The sequence below is a fragment of the Calonectris borealis genome, chromosome 11, assembly GCF_964195595.1.
Source record: "Calonectris borealis chromosome 11, bCalBor7.hap1.2, whole genome shotgun sequence".
In the NCBI taxonomy this organism is placed as follows: Eukaryota; Metazoa; Chordata; class Aves; order Procellariiformes; family Procellariidae; genus Calonectris; species Calonectris borealis.
Window position 1 is genome coordinate 19,161,858 of NC_134322.1, and position 18,773 is coordinate 19,180,630.

Sequence of the window (18,773 nt, forward strand, 5' to 3'; positions counted from 1 at the left end):
CATATGTTTATTGCCGCTTCCAGTGAGCTGAGGGCATACATGTAGACTACACCTGCGGGGCTCCGTGGTCTGCTTTCAGCTAACCTAAGCAATTAAGTTTCAGAGTATTTCACAAAAAACATTCCTTTCCCTCAGGGCTGAGTCTTACAAAGAGAAGAAAAACAAAACAAAAGCATTAGTAATCAACCTCATGGCAAAAAGAAAAAAAACCACCTCTGGTCCTGGTACCTCTTAAAGCATGGTTGGGTTAGCAGCTCCCTTTACCAAAATACTAGTTTTAACAGGGGCTCTTTTCCCAGCAAATACTCAATACTGCCTCTTTAATATTCAAAATCGGTAGTGACTACTGCCAGCACATAATCTTAGCTTGTTTTCAGCAATCAGCTAAAGTTACTTGTCAAATCTCTACACAAAAATGTCTTCAAAGAGACTGGAGTTTAATTTTGTCTAGCCAGAAGGAAGATTGTTAGGACAGCGATGAGCAAAGCTAAATTTCATTAAGCTATCACAAAGTTTACTCACCCTGAAAAACACTTGGCTATAAATGAGGAATAAAATATATAAGGAATAAATAAGTGAGAAATACCTACGGGCGAGAGATTGAGAAGGCTAGAGCACAAGCAGCAGAGAGGAGAAAAAGCAAAATAGTAAAACAAAGTTAGTCCAACACAAGGCACAAATGAAACACAGCTTATCAATTCTCAGTGAAGGGCAACCTCAATTCCATTACACTTTCAACACACAAAGCATACAAGCCAGTAAAATAATAATCTACTGGAACATTATTTTTATTAGTGTGATTGTCAGTACTTATCTTACTAAAACAAAACCCAACACTTCCTCAAACTCTTCCCCAGCTGTTTATCTTTCAGAAGCAGTACTTCAGTACACCAATTTAGCAATTTACGAGCATACCTGCATCTGCTCCAGTTGTTCACCACATCAGTTTTCAGAAAAGAAATCATCTCCTTGTTTCCATTAATTGGTCATTACAACATGTTGATCCCAGCAGTCCATCATTTATTATAATTTTGTCAATTAAAAAAAAAAACAAAACAGCCTGGGACATGATCTCTGCTAATGGGACACCACATCCCCTGCATTTGCTGTTATCTAAAACCTTCCTTTGCTATTTTAGAATTGCTTGATAAAGCTTGTTGTTAAATGCTTTGAATGAAACCTTCACATTCAGGATGTTTTACTGGCTGGTTAATTACACCATAATTCTAGTTTGTCACCTCCATCTTCCTAACTGGCACTCAATCTCAAATTTAGAGAATCTTACTGATCCCATTTATAAAAAAAGTTTATATTCAAAGGGGTCAGAGTTTCAAAATCACACAGACCCATAAGGGGAGATGAATTTTCACAATGGTTCACTGAAAGCAAACACAGCAGATGTGTCACTATCAATTAAGCAGATGTTCATTTTTTTCTGAAGATGCACCTTTCCTCTAGGAATAAAAATATTTCACTTAAATTTTAATATCCAGCAGCTCCCACTGTCTTCATGTTGGAAAGAGAGCTCTTTAGAAACCTGCTTAGCTGGGAAATGAAAGTTTAAACAAGCTGCTAGTTTGAATAAATACAAGAGTATTTTTAGAAATAATTCTTGTGTTAGAAAAGTGACTCCCATGCCCACTTGGGTGTGATAAATGCTCAGAGCAAAACCTCTTCTGCTTCCTTCCACCATACAGAAAAGAACGAAAGAAATCAGTGTTGTTTCACTGAAGATTTAACACATAATATCTTGGTAACACTTGCATTAGGCAAGATTCAAACAGAAAGAAGAGCAGAAGCTTCCCTAGTCTCTTAGGAAGCAGTACAATCTACTTCAAAAGGACAACATGTATATATTGAAGAGGTAAGGAAATAGAATTTCAAGAGATATTTCTACTCCTAGAGTGGGAATTTTCATTCAGGACATTAGTGATCTCAGGAAAGATGCAAAAATTAGGGAGTCAACAGAAACTTAAGCCGTTTTTTAATAGCTGAATATAAAAAGGGTCTTCAATACAGCTGATAAAATCATGATGAATCAGGTAGCTGAAAATCAATCGACATAACAGTGATGGGAATTAACAGAGAGTCACTGCAGTATCAACAGGATTTGAATGACACCTCAATGCAAGGTCTTCCTACTAAGATCAAATTTTTTTGTTGTTATTTGGGCTGGTTTCTGGAAGAAAATCTCTAATTCAAACCTACTGCTGGATTTGATCTGTGTTTGAAATATGTGGTGTACCATGCACAGTACAATATTCAGTTATGTTAATTGCTGCTTCAGGTTTTGATATGAGAAAAGTCCATAGCCTACTGATGGTTGGGATTCCATCTCTTCTCCAACTTCTAATGGGTACACAAACCGCCTGTCTTCCCAAGGCAGACAGCTGGCATTATCGCTATTCCGAATTAATTTATCTAAGCTAAGTTCAGAACCCGGAAGGAGGCAGCAGAAACCTGTATGGTTTTGTTTTGGTTTAATATTTTTACCAGTTCTCTTATACTTTGAGGAAAGACTTCTAGCTTGGTTCTCCCAGAAGAATCTCAGCATCAGGCCTCTGACAGAGAATCCATCTGTGTCAATTGCTGCAAGCAAATCTGCCCCTCTTTTTTTGTCAGAGGATACTTTCTCCCTTCTCAACAAACATGTACAGATGCTGTTGCATCCAGAACATGCCATTCCAAATGTACTGATAGCAACATATTTGCCAGATTTTCCCAATACAAGAGAGGCTCCATAAGGGACCAATCATTTCTTCTTTGGTTCTCTCTTCCCTGTGCTAGCAAGTTTCTCAATTTTACTAGTTACTTCATTTGTCAGAATACTTTAACTGGTTGTATTCAAACTCCTTTTTACGCTGAAGCCTGCCAAGCACAGGTTTCTCCAGTGCTCCCTGAACACACGAAACAAAAAGCAGGTATCAGGCTTCTTTCTCTGGCTAAAAACAATGGCAGCAACCTACCTCACCTTTGCTGGAAAGTTCACTTTATTACCACTTCAGACTTTAACCACCAACCAGCCTTGCTTACCAATTATAACAATTACCTGCCTCAGCAAGATACTGTTAATAAAAAGCTGAGAGGATGACTAACAATATTTTGGTCTCTCCAGTTCCTTAAAGCGTTTTTGAATAAAACTTGCCCCTACTTAATCCTTCTCTGTAATACAACCACATACTAGCAACCTAAAGTTACATAACATACTGTATTTCAATTCTTTTCACATCCTGGATCTGAAACTCCAGTTCACATTGAACAGTCTTTGGTGGTTGATATCATCAACTTGCATTGAGTGAACACTTGCATTTTAAGCTCAGAACTCGCAGTAGCGTTTGATGTGGCCAAAACAGAGCCCTCCCAATGCCCTTTCGTCCCCTAGCGCTGCCAAGCCATGAGATACTCTTGCTAATACCTGCTCCTGGCTATAATATGTCAGGCACAGTCACACAGCGACTGTGGTCACCTCACACATACTATGGCTGAACTTGGCGAGGGGGGTGTGGAAGAGAAATAGGTGGGTTTTCCCTGTGTCCGAAGGAGAAGGTGGTTCTAGAGAAAGGGAGTTTTGAAGCCCAATCATCCCTTTCAATTTCTAAGTACACATTTGATCAGGTAGGCTAAACCACATGAAACACTGCTACCAAGGATTTCCAACAGAGTTTCTGTTTATTGCTTTTATGCTCTCCTGCAAGACTTTTCTCCCTTGACAACTCAATGGCCAGAGTAAGAACTCTTACCTGAGACAATGAACTGAATTAGCTTCTTGCACTATAAAAAATATACAGTATGAATGTTTCAGAACTCTGTCCCACTCTTGACCACAGTAACTCTGTGGACACTTGTATTCAGACAAACAAATGTGATATTCAAGAAAGCACATCACATCTGCACCACATCCTTCCAGTTTCACCATGTGAAGTTTTAAACAAATTTGAAGGAACGGACACCTTCCCATTCGGAATATTCATGAGCAAATTTCACCGATAGAAAACAAATTTATAACCACATCTGTGCCACTGAAAGGAATTTATTTTTCTTCCAAATTGTCCTTAAGGAAAATGTGAAAAGGCTACTTATTATGGCAGTGCCTTGAATAACGTGTTTTTACATTGTATTAGAAACCCTCCACAGTGCTAGAAGCCTATCTAGTTCTGCAAAACTGAACAATTGCCGTATTACTGTTAACTGCACGTTAGAAGACAAATTACAAATAAAAGCATAACCTCTAAAAGGAGGCAAGTAGACTGCTTAGTCCTTCTAAAGGCTGGTGGAAGTCATGCAGAACAGCTTCATGATATGATTTAAATCTAAAGTATGTTTTAAATTTAAATTCCCTTATTTAAAAGTATTAAAAATTTCAAATGCCTTAATTTTAAGATAGCTTAATTATTCCCTATATGTTCTTGGTTTATGTCTGTAGCTTTTTTCTCAGTAACATCCAGCAGTTACAGAGCTCTCTGCTTAAAACAAAACAGATTGGAAAAATATGAAAGAGAAACGCAAATCAAAAGCGATGTGTTTACAGAGAAAACATTACATTGGAAAACAGTAATGTAGAAATATTTACTTTTCTGGAGAAATATCACATAGAAATATCGGCATTACACAAAACCTTCAACTGCTTACATTTACACTTAAATGTGGTTGCAATAATCCGACACTACATGAGATAGACTAAAACCAAGTTTGTCTGTGCTGGTCTGGTCAAGATATGCTGTAAAAATGCTCACAACAGATAAGAATTTATACCAAAAGAAGGAATACTTCTTCCCCCCACCACCATTTCTCTATTTCTTATAAAGTTTTAATACATAACATACTGCAAAATCTTTTTGTAGAACACCACAGGAGTGTAGTGTACAGTTTGCAGGGGGATCGGAAGTCTTTCATATAAATTAAACCACGTAACTCTACTGACCAGTAGTGGTATAATTGCCACTTGATAAGGGCTAACCAGAGAGAGATCCCTACAATCTCCTGAAGATTGTTAAGCACTGTCTATACAGCAGAGCCTCTGCTAACACAGCTATGATGAAAAAACATCGCCCTCCTCCCCAGCCCTCACTGTCTCCAGCATGACAAGCTATAGCTTGACAGAGGACAATTTTTAAGGAAAAAAAAAAAAATTATGCTGGCATTGCTACACTCTTCCCCCGAACACATGATAAACTGATAAATGCTTCCTTCTGCTGGCATAGCTGCATCCACACCAGTAGTTTAGACTGCAGCATCAGTGACAGAGTGTGGATTTCTCATTTCCTGTGCCAACAAAACACACAGGTATCCCAGGGACACGTAGTTGCATAGAGCTAGTCTTACAAAAGGACACCTAGAGCACATGCTGCAGAATAAGAAGGAAAACCGTTTAGGCACAGCTGCTGTCTCCTCCTCCGACACTGACAGAGGGAAAAATGCCAGACTTCTGCCTACCCCTTCCTTCTGTAGGAAGTAAATGCCTAAAAAGTCAAACCTTGAAGTACCTTCTATGGCACTTCTATGGCCTGGTGCTGCTAACTTACTCCACTGACAGGGAAATAACAGGTCAACTCTCTTGCAGCTACTGCCTTTTTCTGTCCTCGTGATTTGAAACTCAATGCATCTCAGCCTAAACCTCCATACAGTAGTCTATAAGCATTCCATGACTTCTCAACCCTGATCATGATCTCAAGAGGCCCCAAGGCGCAACATCACTGATGTAGAAATACACGATCTTGTTTCTTATTTCCATGTAGGGAAGTAAGAGAAATTAATGAAAAAGCTACAGAAATAGGAACAGAGTCCAGAAAAAGTACGATGCTCACTCTGACATCACACCACTACTCTATCCACTCCCAAATACATATTACAATAACATGTGATGTCTTAAGCTATTGCTTAAACACAGCAAGATACTCTTTATCTTAAGCACGTGTCATGTCTGCAATAATTTCATTATAGCTTTAGACTTTTTATGTGACAAATACCACACAGGTAGAAGAGTAGTTATCATATGAAGTGTGTTGGAACATTATGACAATAAGATTAGAGTAAGTCAGCAGAAATAAAATACTGCTGTAACTAAAATATATTCTATCCATAAGGGAGGAGGGACTGATACACAAGACAGGAATTCAAAGAGACAGAGTAACATGAATCCTGAATTTCATGCGTACCTCTGCCAAGCCACCACTTGACTACTTTTTAAAGCAATTTCTCTTGCAAACAAAAAATAGCTGGTAGTAGCCTCTAATACGATGTTTACTGCTTTTCAGAACAGCCCAAAAATCTGTCCCAGGACTGTCTACCAGAAAGTAAACAGCCCTTTAGTCACTGACCAGGTTTTGAAGAAGGAGCTGCACAGCTGCCTAGGAAGTTAATTTCAAAAGACAACAACAACAAAAGGTATCTTAGCAGAAACTACCAATCCCAAGCTCTTCCCCTTGATTTAAGGTACCAGGGAAAACAATACAAACCTTTTCAAGGGAAGCTTGAAACTTATCTCACTATTTCGGTTACAAAATGCATTTGCTTCATGAAGCCTCCTCACAGCACCCCACTATTAGAGCACAACTTTTTTTTTTTTCTCTTTCCTTTTTTTTTTTTTTCTTTTTTTAATATTTGCACTGTTCCTGGACCATAAAAACAGGCTTTCATTTTAATCTGCTTAACACACTGTGGGAAAGGGCTTCTAATTTCACAGCACTGAGATAAGACAAATAATTCATATAACACATTAGCACAACATCTATTTAGACAGAGCTCATTGGAAACAATAGGGTGCTGAAGCAAATCTGTGAGACACAACTGTTTGAGACCCCACCATGCACTAAAATACATTTTATTACATTCCATAGTAAAGACAAGATCACAGAATATTAATATAAGAATTGTCCAGGGGCAATAAGGCAGTAAACTTCCCTCCCCTCAATGACACCGTAACTTCCCCCACTACTCCAGTCCTTTTCTAAACGTTTTTTTTTCCAGGTCGTTCTCCAAATCAGTCATCTTTCCTTTGTGCCCTTTCATTACACTTCTCCCTTAAGTGCCACGTCTTTCTTTTACTGTTCATTACCCAAAACTACCCTGCTCCCCCTTTGGCTTCATTTACTTCCTTTCTGGGTTTGTTTTTACATTTTCTATTGCTGCCTTTCCAGAGCTGAGTTTGCTTCCAGTGTGCGTTCTGCTGTGTGCAGAGAAAAGCAATGCAACAAAATATTTTCAGTATATTGGCACGAGTCCCCACCTAGCCATTTGTGATCATTTGCTCTCAAATCCCTAAGACATTCTGCTTTAAACCTCTGCTGTGGAAAAGAAAAGAAAGGATACGTGGAAGAAATTCAGAGGAGACTTGCCAATTGCAGAGATCTGTGACAAGCCATTTCTACAGTCTCTAAACCGGGCTGAAAACAACAGGAAGGTGGACTTGGGAACACCAGTCAGCCATTTCAGCACATGGCTAGAACAGAGAAGCCCAACACTGGGACTAAGTACAGCCTGCTCGTGGAAGCTCGTGGCTATCCATAAACCTAGCTGCTCTGCTGATCCTGGCTTCATCCCGAATCTTTTGTCCTCATCCCCTCTAAGGTGAATGTTGTATGGGGGAGCGTTCTTTGAAGAACTGAAACCAAAGATTTTAGTGACAGAATTCCTTGAGCCTGATTCTAAGAGATACAAGCACTGCTGTAGAAAGTTAATGACTAGCTAGAATTTTAGAAGGCTTTTGCTTCCCTTTTAAAAACAAAATTGTCTTCCCTTGTTCTTTTGCATAGCCTTGGATATTACACTACTAGTCACACTAGAGCAATCGCTGGGACACTGCTGACCTGGCATAGTAATTTCAGTGGGGTATTATGGTAAAAAAAAAAAATAACAACTGCAACTTCTCACAAACTAGAGCCAGGAATCTCTAAAAAGAGGTGAAGTGGTATAGTGTAATTTACTCAGAAAACAAAAAAAGGAAGAGAATTCAGTTATGGTCAAACCCTGTTAGAAGCAGCCAAGACAGCATAAACAAGTCTTGACAACTAGCCAAAATCTAGAGCGATAAATACCAACAAGCCAGGTCACTTCAACAGTCAGCTTTCTAGATTTTCTGCAGGTAAGTCCCTACAATTTTTTCCCCTTTCCCTCCCTTCTTCTCTCCGTCAGGAAACAGAAAAGACTTTTTGATTGTTATAAGAATAGAGCTAGGATTTCTGCAATTACAAAATAAAACTTTTGGTAATCTTAGCAAACACATTCCATATGCAGCAACAGACAAGTGCAACTCAGGTTCTGTATATGAGGAAATTCTTGCTCATCTCCTAACAGCTGTTCTTAAGTAAGGATATAAACTCTTGTCCAGCAACGGAGCCCACCGTATGATCCTGCAAGCAAAATTATAGCAGGATAACAATATATCTGCCAAAGTAATTACAAATACTCACCCAGCCCTACCTACCCTGAAAACAGTTAATTCATCTTTTTTCCAAAGTCATTTTCATTGGTATTAGAATTTTGTATTTGTCTTAAACAATTTCACAGTGCAGTTCTTGATTACTAGCAGTCCTCCCTTGAACCTTATTACACATACACCCCTAGTTCTGTACAGTGAAGTAATATCACTGACATCAACAGAATCATTCATGATGCTTAGTATTAAACACACATATAAACCGTCACAAGATCAAGTCTTCTGCCAGTAGAGCAGAACTCTTCTAATGGACTCTTCTAGGATGAGAGAAATGGCCTTGGGACGAGAGGAAATGGCCTCAAGTTGCGCCAAGGGAGGTTTAGATTGGACATTAGGAAAAATTTCTTTACTGAAAGAGTGGTCAGGCCTTGGAACAGGCTGCCCAGGGAAGTGGTGGAGTCCCCATCCCTGGAAGTATTTAAAAGACGTGTGGATGAGGCGCTTAGGGACATGGTTTAGTGGGCATGGTGGTGTTGGGTTGACGGTTGGACTTGATGATCTTAGAGGTCTTTTCCAACCTTAGTGATTCTATGATTCTATAATGGCCAAGGGTAGCTTTCATGCTGCTAACATATGACTGACTTTGATCTGATCTCTTGCAGATTCATGTTCATGAAAATCAGATTACTTCAGTTTTTTAAAAAAACAACTGATTTTAGCAGAAAATAATATAACACTACAAATGTCAAGAGTGTTGAATCGTAATGACATCTGTAGAAATGACTTACCGGTTTGTTTTTAAAAGACTTTCAAAGTGTAAAAACTGGCTGGCCATTGACAGATGGGCAAAAATACTTAAAGACTGAAAGTACAACGCCACTACGTGTTTCTTCATCCATTATTCTTCCAAGCATCAACCCTGGAAAGAGTTGCTTTTGTGCTTTTGCTAACAGACTTACTTTTATGCATATTATCTCAGAAACACTATGACTCAACATTAGATTTTAATAGTTCAGAGTATAGAATTTTTAAAAGGCCTCTCTGTAACAACCCAGGCAGTAAAGGACCCTTCCTAACTTCTGTAATGACAACACAAACGACTAACAAAACTTCTCTTGAAGATTACACAAATGAAGTTTGATGCAGAGGGAAGAGGTTTTTGATATGCCCTAGTTTCCTTTGAGATTGATTTCATTTTATTTTTTAATATACACAGGATTTAGAAGATGCTTTATGCTGACAGTTTTTGACTTCAAGTAAAGTATTAACAAAAGCTGTATTTTAGCCTGTCTTACCAAATTTCAAGACTTCTTTCAAAGGAGTAGTTTAAATCTTACCCTTCTGCCCTTAGTTAACAGATGTAGTGCAGCACAGCCCTCTAACTGATTTACATTTGGTACAGACTTTAGCAAAGTCATCTATCAGTTCATAAAAAGCCATTTTTTCCCACCTCTACCTTTGAAGAGAAACTATGAGGGGAAATCCTACTTCCAAGTATTCTTACACTTCCATGACAGGAAGAAAATAAAACCTATAATCTGTATTTCACAAGCCTTGGCCTTGGTTTTATCCTTGACTGTATCTAACAGACCTTGCTTCAGTGCCAAAAACAGTCGAGTCAAGCTCTTCTAATACATAATTTAAGTCTTCCCCATGGTGTCTACAGTTTTTCATAGACTTGTATTTCAGAAGTGTATGGCATACATTTCCACATAACTATGGAAAAAAAATCCTCTCTCATATATAAGGAGTTGGCAATGCTATGGATGCATACTCGACAGCACTTATGCCAAATGGTCTACCTCTGTTTTTTGGTGTGGTTTTTTTTTTTTTTTTTTTTCCATTTCGTATTCTTTCAGCCATATTTTCAAAGCCAGCTGCAACCTTCTTGGTCATACATTCACCATTCTTGACACAAACCTCCTCTTCGGATGAGTACACCCTTTTTAAGGATTTTTATGCGAGTAATAAGAAAAGGTGTGGGGGGCTTTCTGTTCAACCGCCTTCTAGGGGTTCAGGAGTTTTCATTTCCATCACTACTGTATATTAAACACTTTCAATCCATTTGAACAGTTGCAGAGTAAAGCACACAGACATATTGTCAATTAATGCTGTAAATATCCCACAGTCCGTACAAAATGAAACATTTAAGAAGAACAGCAGCACCACAGTTTTTCACTCCGTGATCACTACACCTGCCTCATTAATCTCATGTACCCATGTGAGGTAAATACATAGTACAACTACAAACTAAAAATCAATAAAATCTTTAAAAAGGTTTAATTTGATTCTACAAGGGAGGTTATCATAATCCAACTCAGCTTTCTCACATTCTGCTAGCAATTTCTCTCAGCTCAGTTTCAACTGCTAACTTTGTTCTCCATCTCACTATCTATCATGCTGTTATAATGCCAACTCAAATGCTGTTTGTAACAGCACAGCAATTTCTCAGAAGTTGCCAGCTTCATAGTGTGTTCCTTTAGAAGTGCATGGAAATTATTAGATTAAATTACAAATGAAAGACTCTGCAGTTGGTCATGATTATTAGAACATTTACGTACATTCAGTTGATCATGAATTTTAACTTTTGTTCCTTTACATCCTTTACAGATCTTCTGTTTATATTCTGTTTTTCTAAATTATATGGGAAGTGAAATTGAAGAAAACTGGAAAAGAACTATATGTTTTCCCCATACTCCCCAATATCCTCAAAAGAAAAGACTGTGACACCCAACTCCCCCATCCTCTACTGGCTTAGTATCAACAGATCCCTTACAACCATTTTTAAAACCTCTGTTAATATGAGCACATTTCACATATAGCAGTGCAACTCACTATTTAAAGAACGCAACTGTACAGGAATCTGCTTTACAACGAAAGACCTGCAACATCACAGTTGTCCCACCTGGTTTCTAAGATTTCACATACTAGCATGGGGCCAAACAATTAATACATCTAGAAATACCTGAAGAAAACATTGATCATACCGCAACTGGGGTTCACAATAGGGTAAGCAGCAGGGTCTTCGATTATCTCACTGCTGGGGGTATCATTTTCAGGAAGATAATTCAAACCAATTTCTTGACCATACACTGCCACTGAAAATATCTAGTAATTTTCTACAGGAATAGAGCTGTTTGACCCAATTCCAATACAGATAATTATATTATCTGTACCTAAAATCCCTTTGAGTGTTTCAATCAGGTATGGTATTCTTCACTTTCTGTTCTGATCTGCTTAGCATGGCTGAGCACCATTAAACAGCTGTCAGATTCCACACAAGAAGTGGCTGGATTTCAGTAATAAGCAAAACGGTTCCCGATAGTGTTTAAAACACCTGGGGATCCTTCCAAATGAACAGTGCAATGAGGCTAAACTGTAAGATTAAACTGCTGTAAAATAAGCCCCACAATTTCCTCATAAAAGTACACACCCTAACGCATTTAGTCTCTGAAGAGCTCAGTTGTTGCCGAGAATGCAACATGCCTAGATAAGACTTCAGACAAGAGTATGAAGAATAATTCACAATCTTTACATTCAAGAAATTAGACAATTAACTCCTCGTGACATACAGCCCAAGCTATTCTTGTGTTTTTATCAGCACAGACCATCTATAACAGATATGCTGAAGTGCTAAACCATGAGTCAGAGAACAGAGCTCAGTATGTTAGTTCAGCTATCGCAAAATACAATACCAGCCTCTTCTTCATTTTCAGTCCAAGGAGATTTTATAACCAACATTTAAAGAAGCAAGTGAACTAACGGATCGTGAATGCAGTTAGTTAGAAGTGAGAAGAGGCTTTCTAATCATCAGTACAGCAAAGCTGTAGAAGAGCCTCCTATCAAAACACTGGGACCAAAAAAAGCTAACAACCCTTAAAATGAAGTTCGATCCGTTTATGACACGAATTGTGTAACATGGATCTAGTGACAGTAGAGAATTTAGACTCTGCTCTGCAGGGCCCTCCTCTACATATCTGTAAGAATCTGTGCAGGTAAGGAGGCATGGACTGTCTGCCAGCCGTGGGTATATTTAATCTTAAAACAAACAGCTCTATAAAATACATTTCTAGAAGTGATTATCAAGGCTGCAAAGACTGCCTCAGCAATAGGTGAAACACAAGATACTTGAAAAAAGAGTGAGAGGAAGAGAAAACAAGACAGCAGAAATCTGCATATGAAGTGTGGAAGCTTCCACACATCCAAAAGTTTCTCCACCACCTTACCTGTAGGAACTTCCTCTTCTACCAAAGCCACAGAAATTCAGAAAATTACAGAATCTCCCTGGTGAGCTCAGGTCCCCGTGTAAGTGTACTGTGACATAGAAAAAATTCAGCACCACTTGAGAAGCAGCCACTGCTTCCCTCCCACAACATTCTGCCCCAAGGAACTGAGATGACAGGAAGTCTTTGATGGCACAGGTGCCTATAGCTAAAAGGTCTAGCATGGACAGACAGCTGAGGAGGTGACAGTTGCCTTGCAGCAGAGAAATGGAAGGCCCTAAGTCAAGTGTATTGTTCCATTTTGACAGCTCCCTGTAAACTATCTGGGCCCAGCATTCCCCTTTCCTTTCCCCTGCCTTACACAATCGCGCGACACTAGCTACTGCTACCTCCGACTATAGTCCCTTTGCTTCATGTTTAGAAGCAAGGAAGCACGGAGTCTGTAAACAATCCTTAAGCTATATAGCCCCAGACTTGCCAGTGCATTTAGATATACCCCCAATTTTATTTTTCTTTTAATTTATTTACACCTGTTCCTACAACTATGTGTCACTGAAAACACACTCTTAAAAATATTTCAGCAGAGAACGTTCATGAATTGATGTCAAGAGTGACACAGATATCACAGTAATTTAAAACTAGATTGGGTTTTTTCCCTTCTCTTTTTCACTGGGATAGCTCTCAGATTAAATCCACTGAGATCAATTGAGTCATTCCAGATTTTCCCGAGCACACATTTTTGTAGCTTAGAAAACAAATACTAGGAGGAAGAAGGAAAGGGGGGGGGGGGGGGGGGCGGGGAGGAATCAGACAACCTCCCAAAGCTGAAATTGCCCTTTCCATTCAAACACAGTGCTATACCCAAAACTGAAATTGTCACACAGCCCATTAATCTCCATTACAAAACACGTTCTTTATTTAGTAAAATTGCACCATTTGGTTGAATGATAACAGTATTTACATACTGGTTTATGAGCTCCTGAGATGTTTCTCAAGCAAATAAAATAAAAGAATAGGTTACGGTTTATTGAAATAAGAGAACTGCATTGTTCCTAAGAGGACAACATACTGCTGCTATTATTGCTCCTATGCTACAAACATTTAAAACAATGTTGTCCTTTAAAGGATTCATAGCACATATCATTTACCAAAATAGGACTTAAATCAGTGGCGCATGCAGAATAGTCCTCAATGATGACAATGGCAACCCAAAGAGTCAACAGACAACATCCAAATTTACAAAATTCAAAGAGTCCTCCTGAAAACAACACACGAAATTTTGTACCACGACTACGCTCTATAGAATAGTCTAAATCCAGAAATGGAGAAAATCTAGCAATAAAGGAATTTTTTTAAAGAAAAGAACACCACAAACCTACTGATGTCATTATTAATGATATCACATCCCTACTTGTGCATCACCCAAATTAAAACAAAACACAAAAAGCAAGCCTCCCCCCCCGCAGTCTACCAGCAGAGAAAGGATCAGGCTGAATAGATGACATGATAATTCCAAAGGCTTCTGGAAAATAGCAAATACTCTCAGTACCTCAAGAGTGAGAAAACAAGAACAAGTACCTACATAGCTGCAGCTTTCTATAATTAAATACAAAGCACCATAAAAATATTTACACACAGCATCTTCCGATGATGCTTTTAAACTTTTTTCGGCAAGACATTGTCTCTTGATTGACTTATCATTGAGACCAAGAGCTCAGTTCCAAAAAACCAGAGCATTTTTTATCAGATTGCCAAGCTTTTTATATACTTTTCATTTTTAAAGACATAATAGCTCTCTATTAAAATATAGTTTATTCAAGTACAACTATTTCTAAGGGGACTAGTAGAACATTAAGACTTAGACTGCAGCATCGGGAGAACTCCATGGATGTCAAAGCCTACAAAGTGAAGTGAATGGCACTTAACAGTCTCAGTCCAGGGCCAGAGTTATGAGTGAAGCATTCTTTCTACTAACCCTTGTTGCAGAACACACACGGACTGAAATTCAACCTGCTGGACAGTGACTGCTCTTAGGAAAATCTTAACAATTAGTATTAGCAGTAAAAATATCCTTTTGGGGGAAAACCAGGCTTTTTATCCATTTCCTGCTTTTTCCATGTATGGTATCAATTTTCTAACAATCAGTTTTGATATCAGACTGCAGGTATTTTTCCAAAACATGCAGATATGTATGCATGCTCCCATATACTAAATAAATCAGGTAACGATTCTCCATTTGAAAGGTGCTTTTGATAACTCCTGAATTTATGTTTTCAGTTAAGCATTCTACACAGCAACACAAACAGCATAATCTTAGCAAAATAAAAATCAAGTTATGTTAAGGATCTGGTGCTCCAAACATGTATGTATATCAAGGAATATTTTGAAATGCGAGCATTATAATAGCTAAAGCTTCACTTAAGAATTTGCTCCACAGCAAACTTTCCCCACTTCTTCATCTACAGCCCTTTCTTCAATTTTGCTTTCTTCATTCCGTAGGTAAACTGGTTATTATAAACTCCGAAGTATCAAAGCTGCTTTGCAGCAGGTGCAGCTATGAAAATAAAGGATATGAAACAAATATTTCTAGTGTTTTAAAAGGTTTGCTAAGTCAAACAATAAGGATTTTTACAGTTAGAGAGGTGTGTGCGTGTGTACGTATATCTAAGTATCTATACATCTGTATCACTCCTCCATACAGATTGCACGAGAGTCCAGATCTGCCAGCTTACAACACATTGCAGAATCACGACCCAAACAGGTAAATTCTTGAACTCAATACACAGCTGAACATATGAGCTTATAAGGTAGCTGTTCTAAAAATAATTCCACCTATACTGGTCACACATTAAGGTCACACTGTTGCCATAAGAAATAAAGGACCGTATGAAAAAAAAGCAAGAAATCAAATTCTATTTCAATAGCTTCAAAAAAACCAAAAAGCTACAAGTGTATAGGGACACTTAAACACCTAATCCACCAAGTTCCGATTTCAAGGAGGCCAAAATGTTAATATTGTCATGTTTTCCTGCATGGTTCTGTATCTTCAGGTTTTAACTGTTAGAAAGGCATAATCAGCTGGTGTGTAGGTCAATTTATTTCCAATACGCTAATTTATGCAACATTAGCACAGAATGCCAGCTCCAATTCTCTTGCTGTTTGCACTCTAGGAGTAGACTTGTATTTTCTGCCAACTCCATTACATCACCCGAAAAAACCCAAACATTTCTTTTTTTCAGATCCCTGCCACTCTCCTTTTCCTTCTCCCCTCTCCCTCCCCGAGCCCTTCAAAACCATACGCCGATTGCTGCCGTAAGCTTTATTTCACTTTAAAGACGGCAAAGCCACAGTATCCAAGAGCTCTCGCTATTGTGTTGCACACGGATGCCTCCATCACTGACCTTCGTTTCTTCATTCAGGCTGTTACATAACCCCGTGCCTGCCTGCGTGCAGCGAGGGTGAGCCCGTGCGAGCGCCGGCGTGTGCCCGGCCCCCCCGCCTCCCCTGCTTAATCCCGGGGGAGGAGGGACATGTGGGTCAGCAGGTTAGCAGTACCACAGCCTAAACAATTCGGGACCGCGAAGAAAACACCCCAGCCGCCAGAGTCGCCTGGTCGTCCCAGCCCCCCCTCTCCTTTTCGCATCCACACAGAAACGACAGCCGAGCGTTACATAATTTATGGGATCCCAAAGTTGCCCCCTCCCCGAGCCCGCCGGAGCCGGCTGCCGGCTCCCGGCCGCCGGCCCCGCTCCCCGGCAGTACCATCTGCCCGCGCCGCCGGAGCCCTCGGCCGGGAGAGCCGGGGCGGCGGGGGGGGGCGTTGTGTAACACCCGCGAACTACGGCCGCTCCGCAAACATCCAGAAAACTCCCCGACAAATTAAGGAAATTTTCTCCAGTGTTTCTGATTAACCTCGTTACATAAGGCGCTTGCATTCCAAATCCACTCTCGCAAGCTCTAAATATACCCCGCGCAGCCAAAAGCTCCCTGCACACACGCCCGTGGCCACCCGGCCTCCTCCGGCCAAGCCCGCTCCTCCTCGCCTCGGCATCCGCCTAACTGCGCGCTCCCTGCTCGCAAATCGCCTCTAATTAATGTTTCGGCGTGTGTCATCTCGATGGCTTTTACTGTACGCGGATTCCCTGAGTGGGAAGCTGCCTGGGAAGGGGGGGTGTGGCCAAAAGGGGAAAAATACTGTAAAACACAAGCCAACACATGATCAGCCATATTCCAACCTACAACCAAAAATCCCTCCGTCCGAGGAGAGACGGTCTCCCCACCGCCGGCGGCCGGGCATCGCCGGCCCAGCCCCGGCGGCGGCCACCGAGGGGGCTGCCGCACCCGCCGGGGACGCACTTTTCTCCGCCCGTCGTTTCCTTCAACAGCCGCGGGTGTTATTACATAGCGTTATTTAATTAATTTTACCCATCACCGACTGATTTTACCGAGCGAAGCCTCTCTAGCGCGCTCCCCCTCTTGTAGGAGCAACGCTTCATAAATTATTTACAAGTAATTAAAGCGGCAGCCTCCTCCCTCTCGCACGTCTCGGCAAACTCCGGCGGCGTTTGAAGCCGGCGCCCCTCACCATGCCCGCGGCGGGAGCAGGGGCGAGCGTGCCCTGCCCGCTCCGCTCCGCGGCGCCCGGCAGCGCGCAGCCCTCCCGCCGCCGGGGCTCGCTTCCCGTCGCCGGGGTGGCTCGGGCACTACCGAGCTGACGCCAAACTTCAACCGAGCTGACGCCAAACTTCAACCGCCCTGAGCACCTTCAGAGCTGACCCGCACGACTAAAAGACGCAATCTGAGGCAGGAGAGGGCTTGGCAGTTAGCGACAGAAAAGGGGGGCTCGTTCGTTTGTTTGCAGCGTTTTATTGGGGGGTCGGGGGGGAGCGAAGGAGAATCCATGGGAGCAGAGAGACTCTCTGCAAAGTTGTGCACCTTCAAGAAACAACAGCAGCTACGAGATCATCCGCTCCGCGAGGAAATCATTTTTAAGATACACTTAAATGAATTAAGGGAAAACAGCGCGCAAGAGTGTGAATAAGTCATCCGCAAACCGCAAATCTCCTGTTTAATCACAGATCCCCCATTCACAACAAGCCACAGCACACCAGTTGAGAAACTGTCAAAAGGAGACAGACGAGGGGGAGAGGAAAGGCGGGGGGGAGGAAGGACACTGCAGCTTTAAAAGTTTGTTCCCTTGAATCCCAATACTCCCGCTGTTGCTTTATATATTTATAAAATTATGTAATTTCAGGGGCACAGTACCCATTCCGGATACCACAGGCAATAAACGAGAGAGATAGGAAAGCACCAAACACCGCTCAATATTTTCATTGCATTTGTCCCTCCTCCTGCAGCAATTAAAAGCAGCTATAAAAGTTTGCAAGGTTTTGCAGGGGGTAGAAGCGTGGCTTGTTGGCGAGCGCGGCTTCAACAAGCACGAGCAGCAAACCAGAAGATTAAATTGCTGCATTTCCCCCTTCTCTCTTACCCCCCTCTTCCTATTCCCACCCACCCCCCGATCCCACTCCCCCGGCCCCCTCCCCCTTCCCCAAGTCTCCCTACCTCTGCTGCTGCTGCTGGAGTAGCTCTGCCTGCGGACGGGAGCCGGCGCATCGCTTTTCCGGGCAGGCTCCAGGTTCACCGGGGTGTCCCTGGCGCCGGCGGCCGCCTCGGAGACGCTGCTGCCCGGCTCACTGGCTGCTGGATCGGGGGCTGCCGGAGCGGACTCCATGTTTTTCCCAATGTAGATCGCTTGGAGATGGCGAGCTCCTACACTCCCTCTATCTTCTGTTTCCAGCGCAACTCTATGGTAGGAAAGCAGAAGGGAGAGCGCGAGCGTGATCCAGATGGGATGTGAGCTTGCCTGGCTGTGACCACAAGCAGCGCTAGCGAGAGCTGCACACCCCCCCGCCCCCGCACCCCCCGCGCTCCGCCGCCAGCCGCGCGCCCCGCGCCCGGCATCGCCGCCCTCCGGCGCGGCCCCAGGACGCGGGCCCCGGCCGGCCGCCGCGGCGCGGGGCGGCTGCGGGCAAGGCGGGCGGGCGCCCGCGGGGGCGGCGGGCGAGGCGCCTGACGGCTGCGGGCGGCAGGAGGGGGCGGCGGCCGCGGAGCCCCTGCGGCCCCCGAGCGGGGCCGGGGGAAGAGAAGGTGCTGCCGTTGCCCTGGGCGGGCGG

General features: G+C 41.9%; 1 protein-coding gene across 2 annotated transcripts in view; it reads right to left on the reverse strand.

Moving 5' to 3' along the window:
* RORA (RAR related orphan receptor A) overlaps positions 1 to 18,354 on the reverse strand; it is a 386,040-nt gene extending 367,686 nt beyond the window's left edge. The window contains exon 1 of one of the 2 annotated variants that reach the window (XM_075160304.1): positions 18,163 to 18,354. In XM_075160304.1, the coding sequence (XP_075016405.1) occupies positions 18,163 to 18,331 (169 nt within the window). In that variant the 5' untranslated portion in view covers positions 18,332 to 18,354. The remainder of the gene's footprint in view (positions 1 to 18,162) is intronic. The other variant, XM_075160307.1, reaches the window with a different exon arrangement.
* Positions 18,355 to 18,773: the final 419 nt, after the last annotated feature.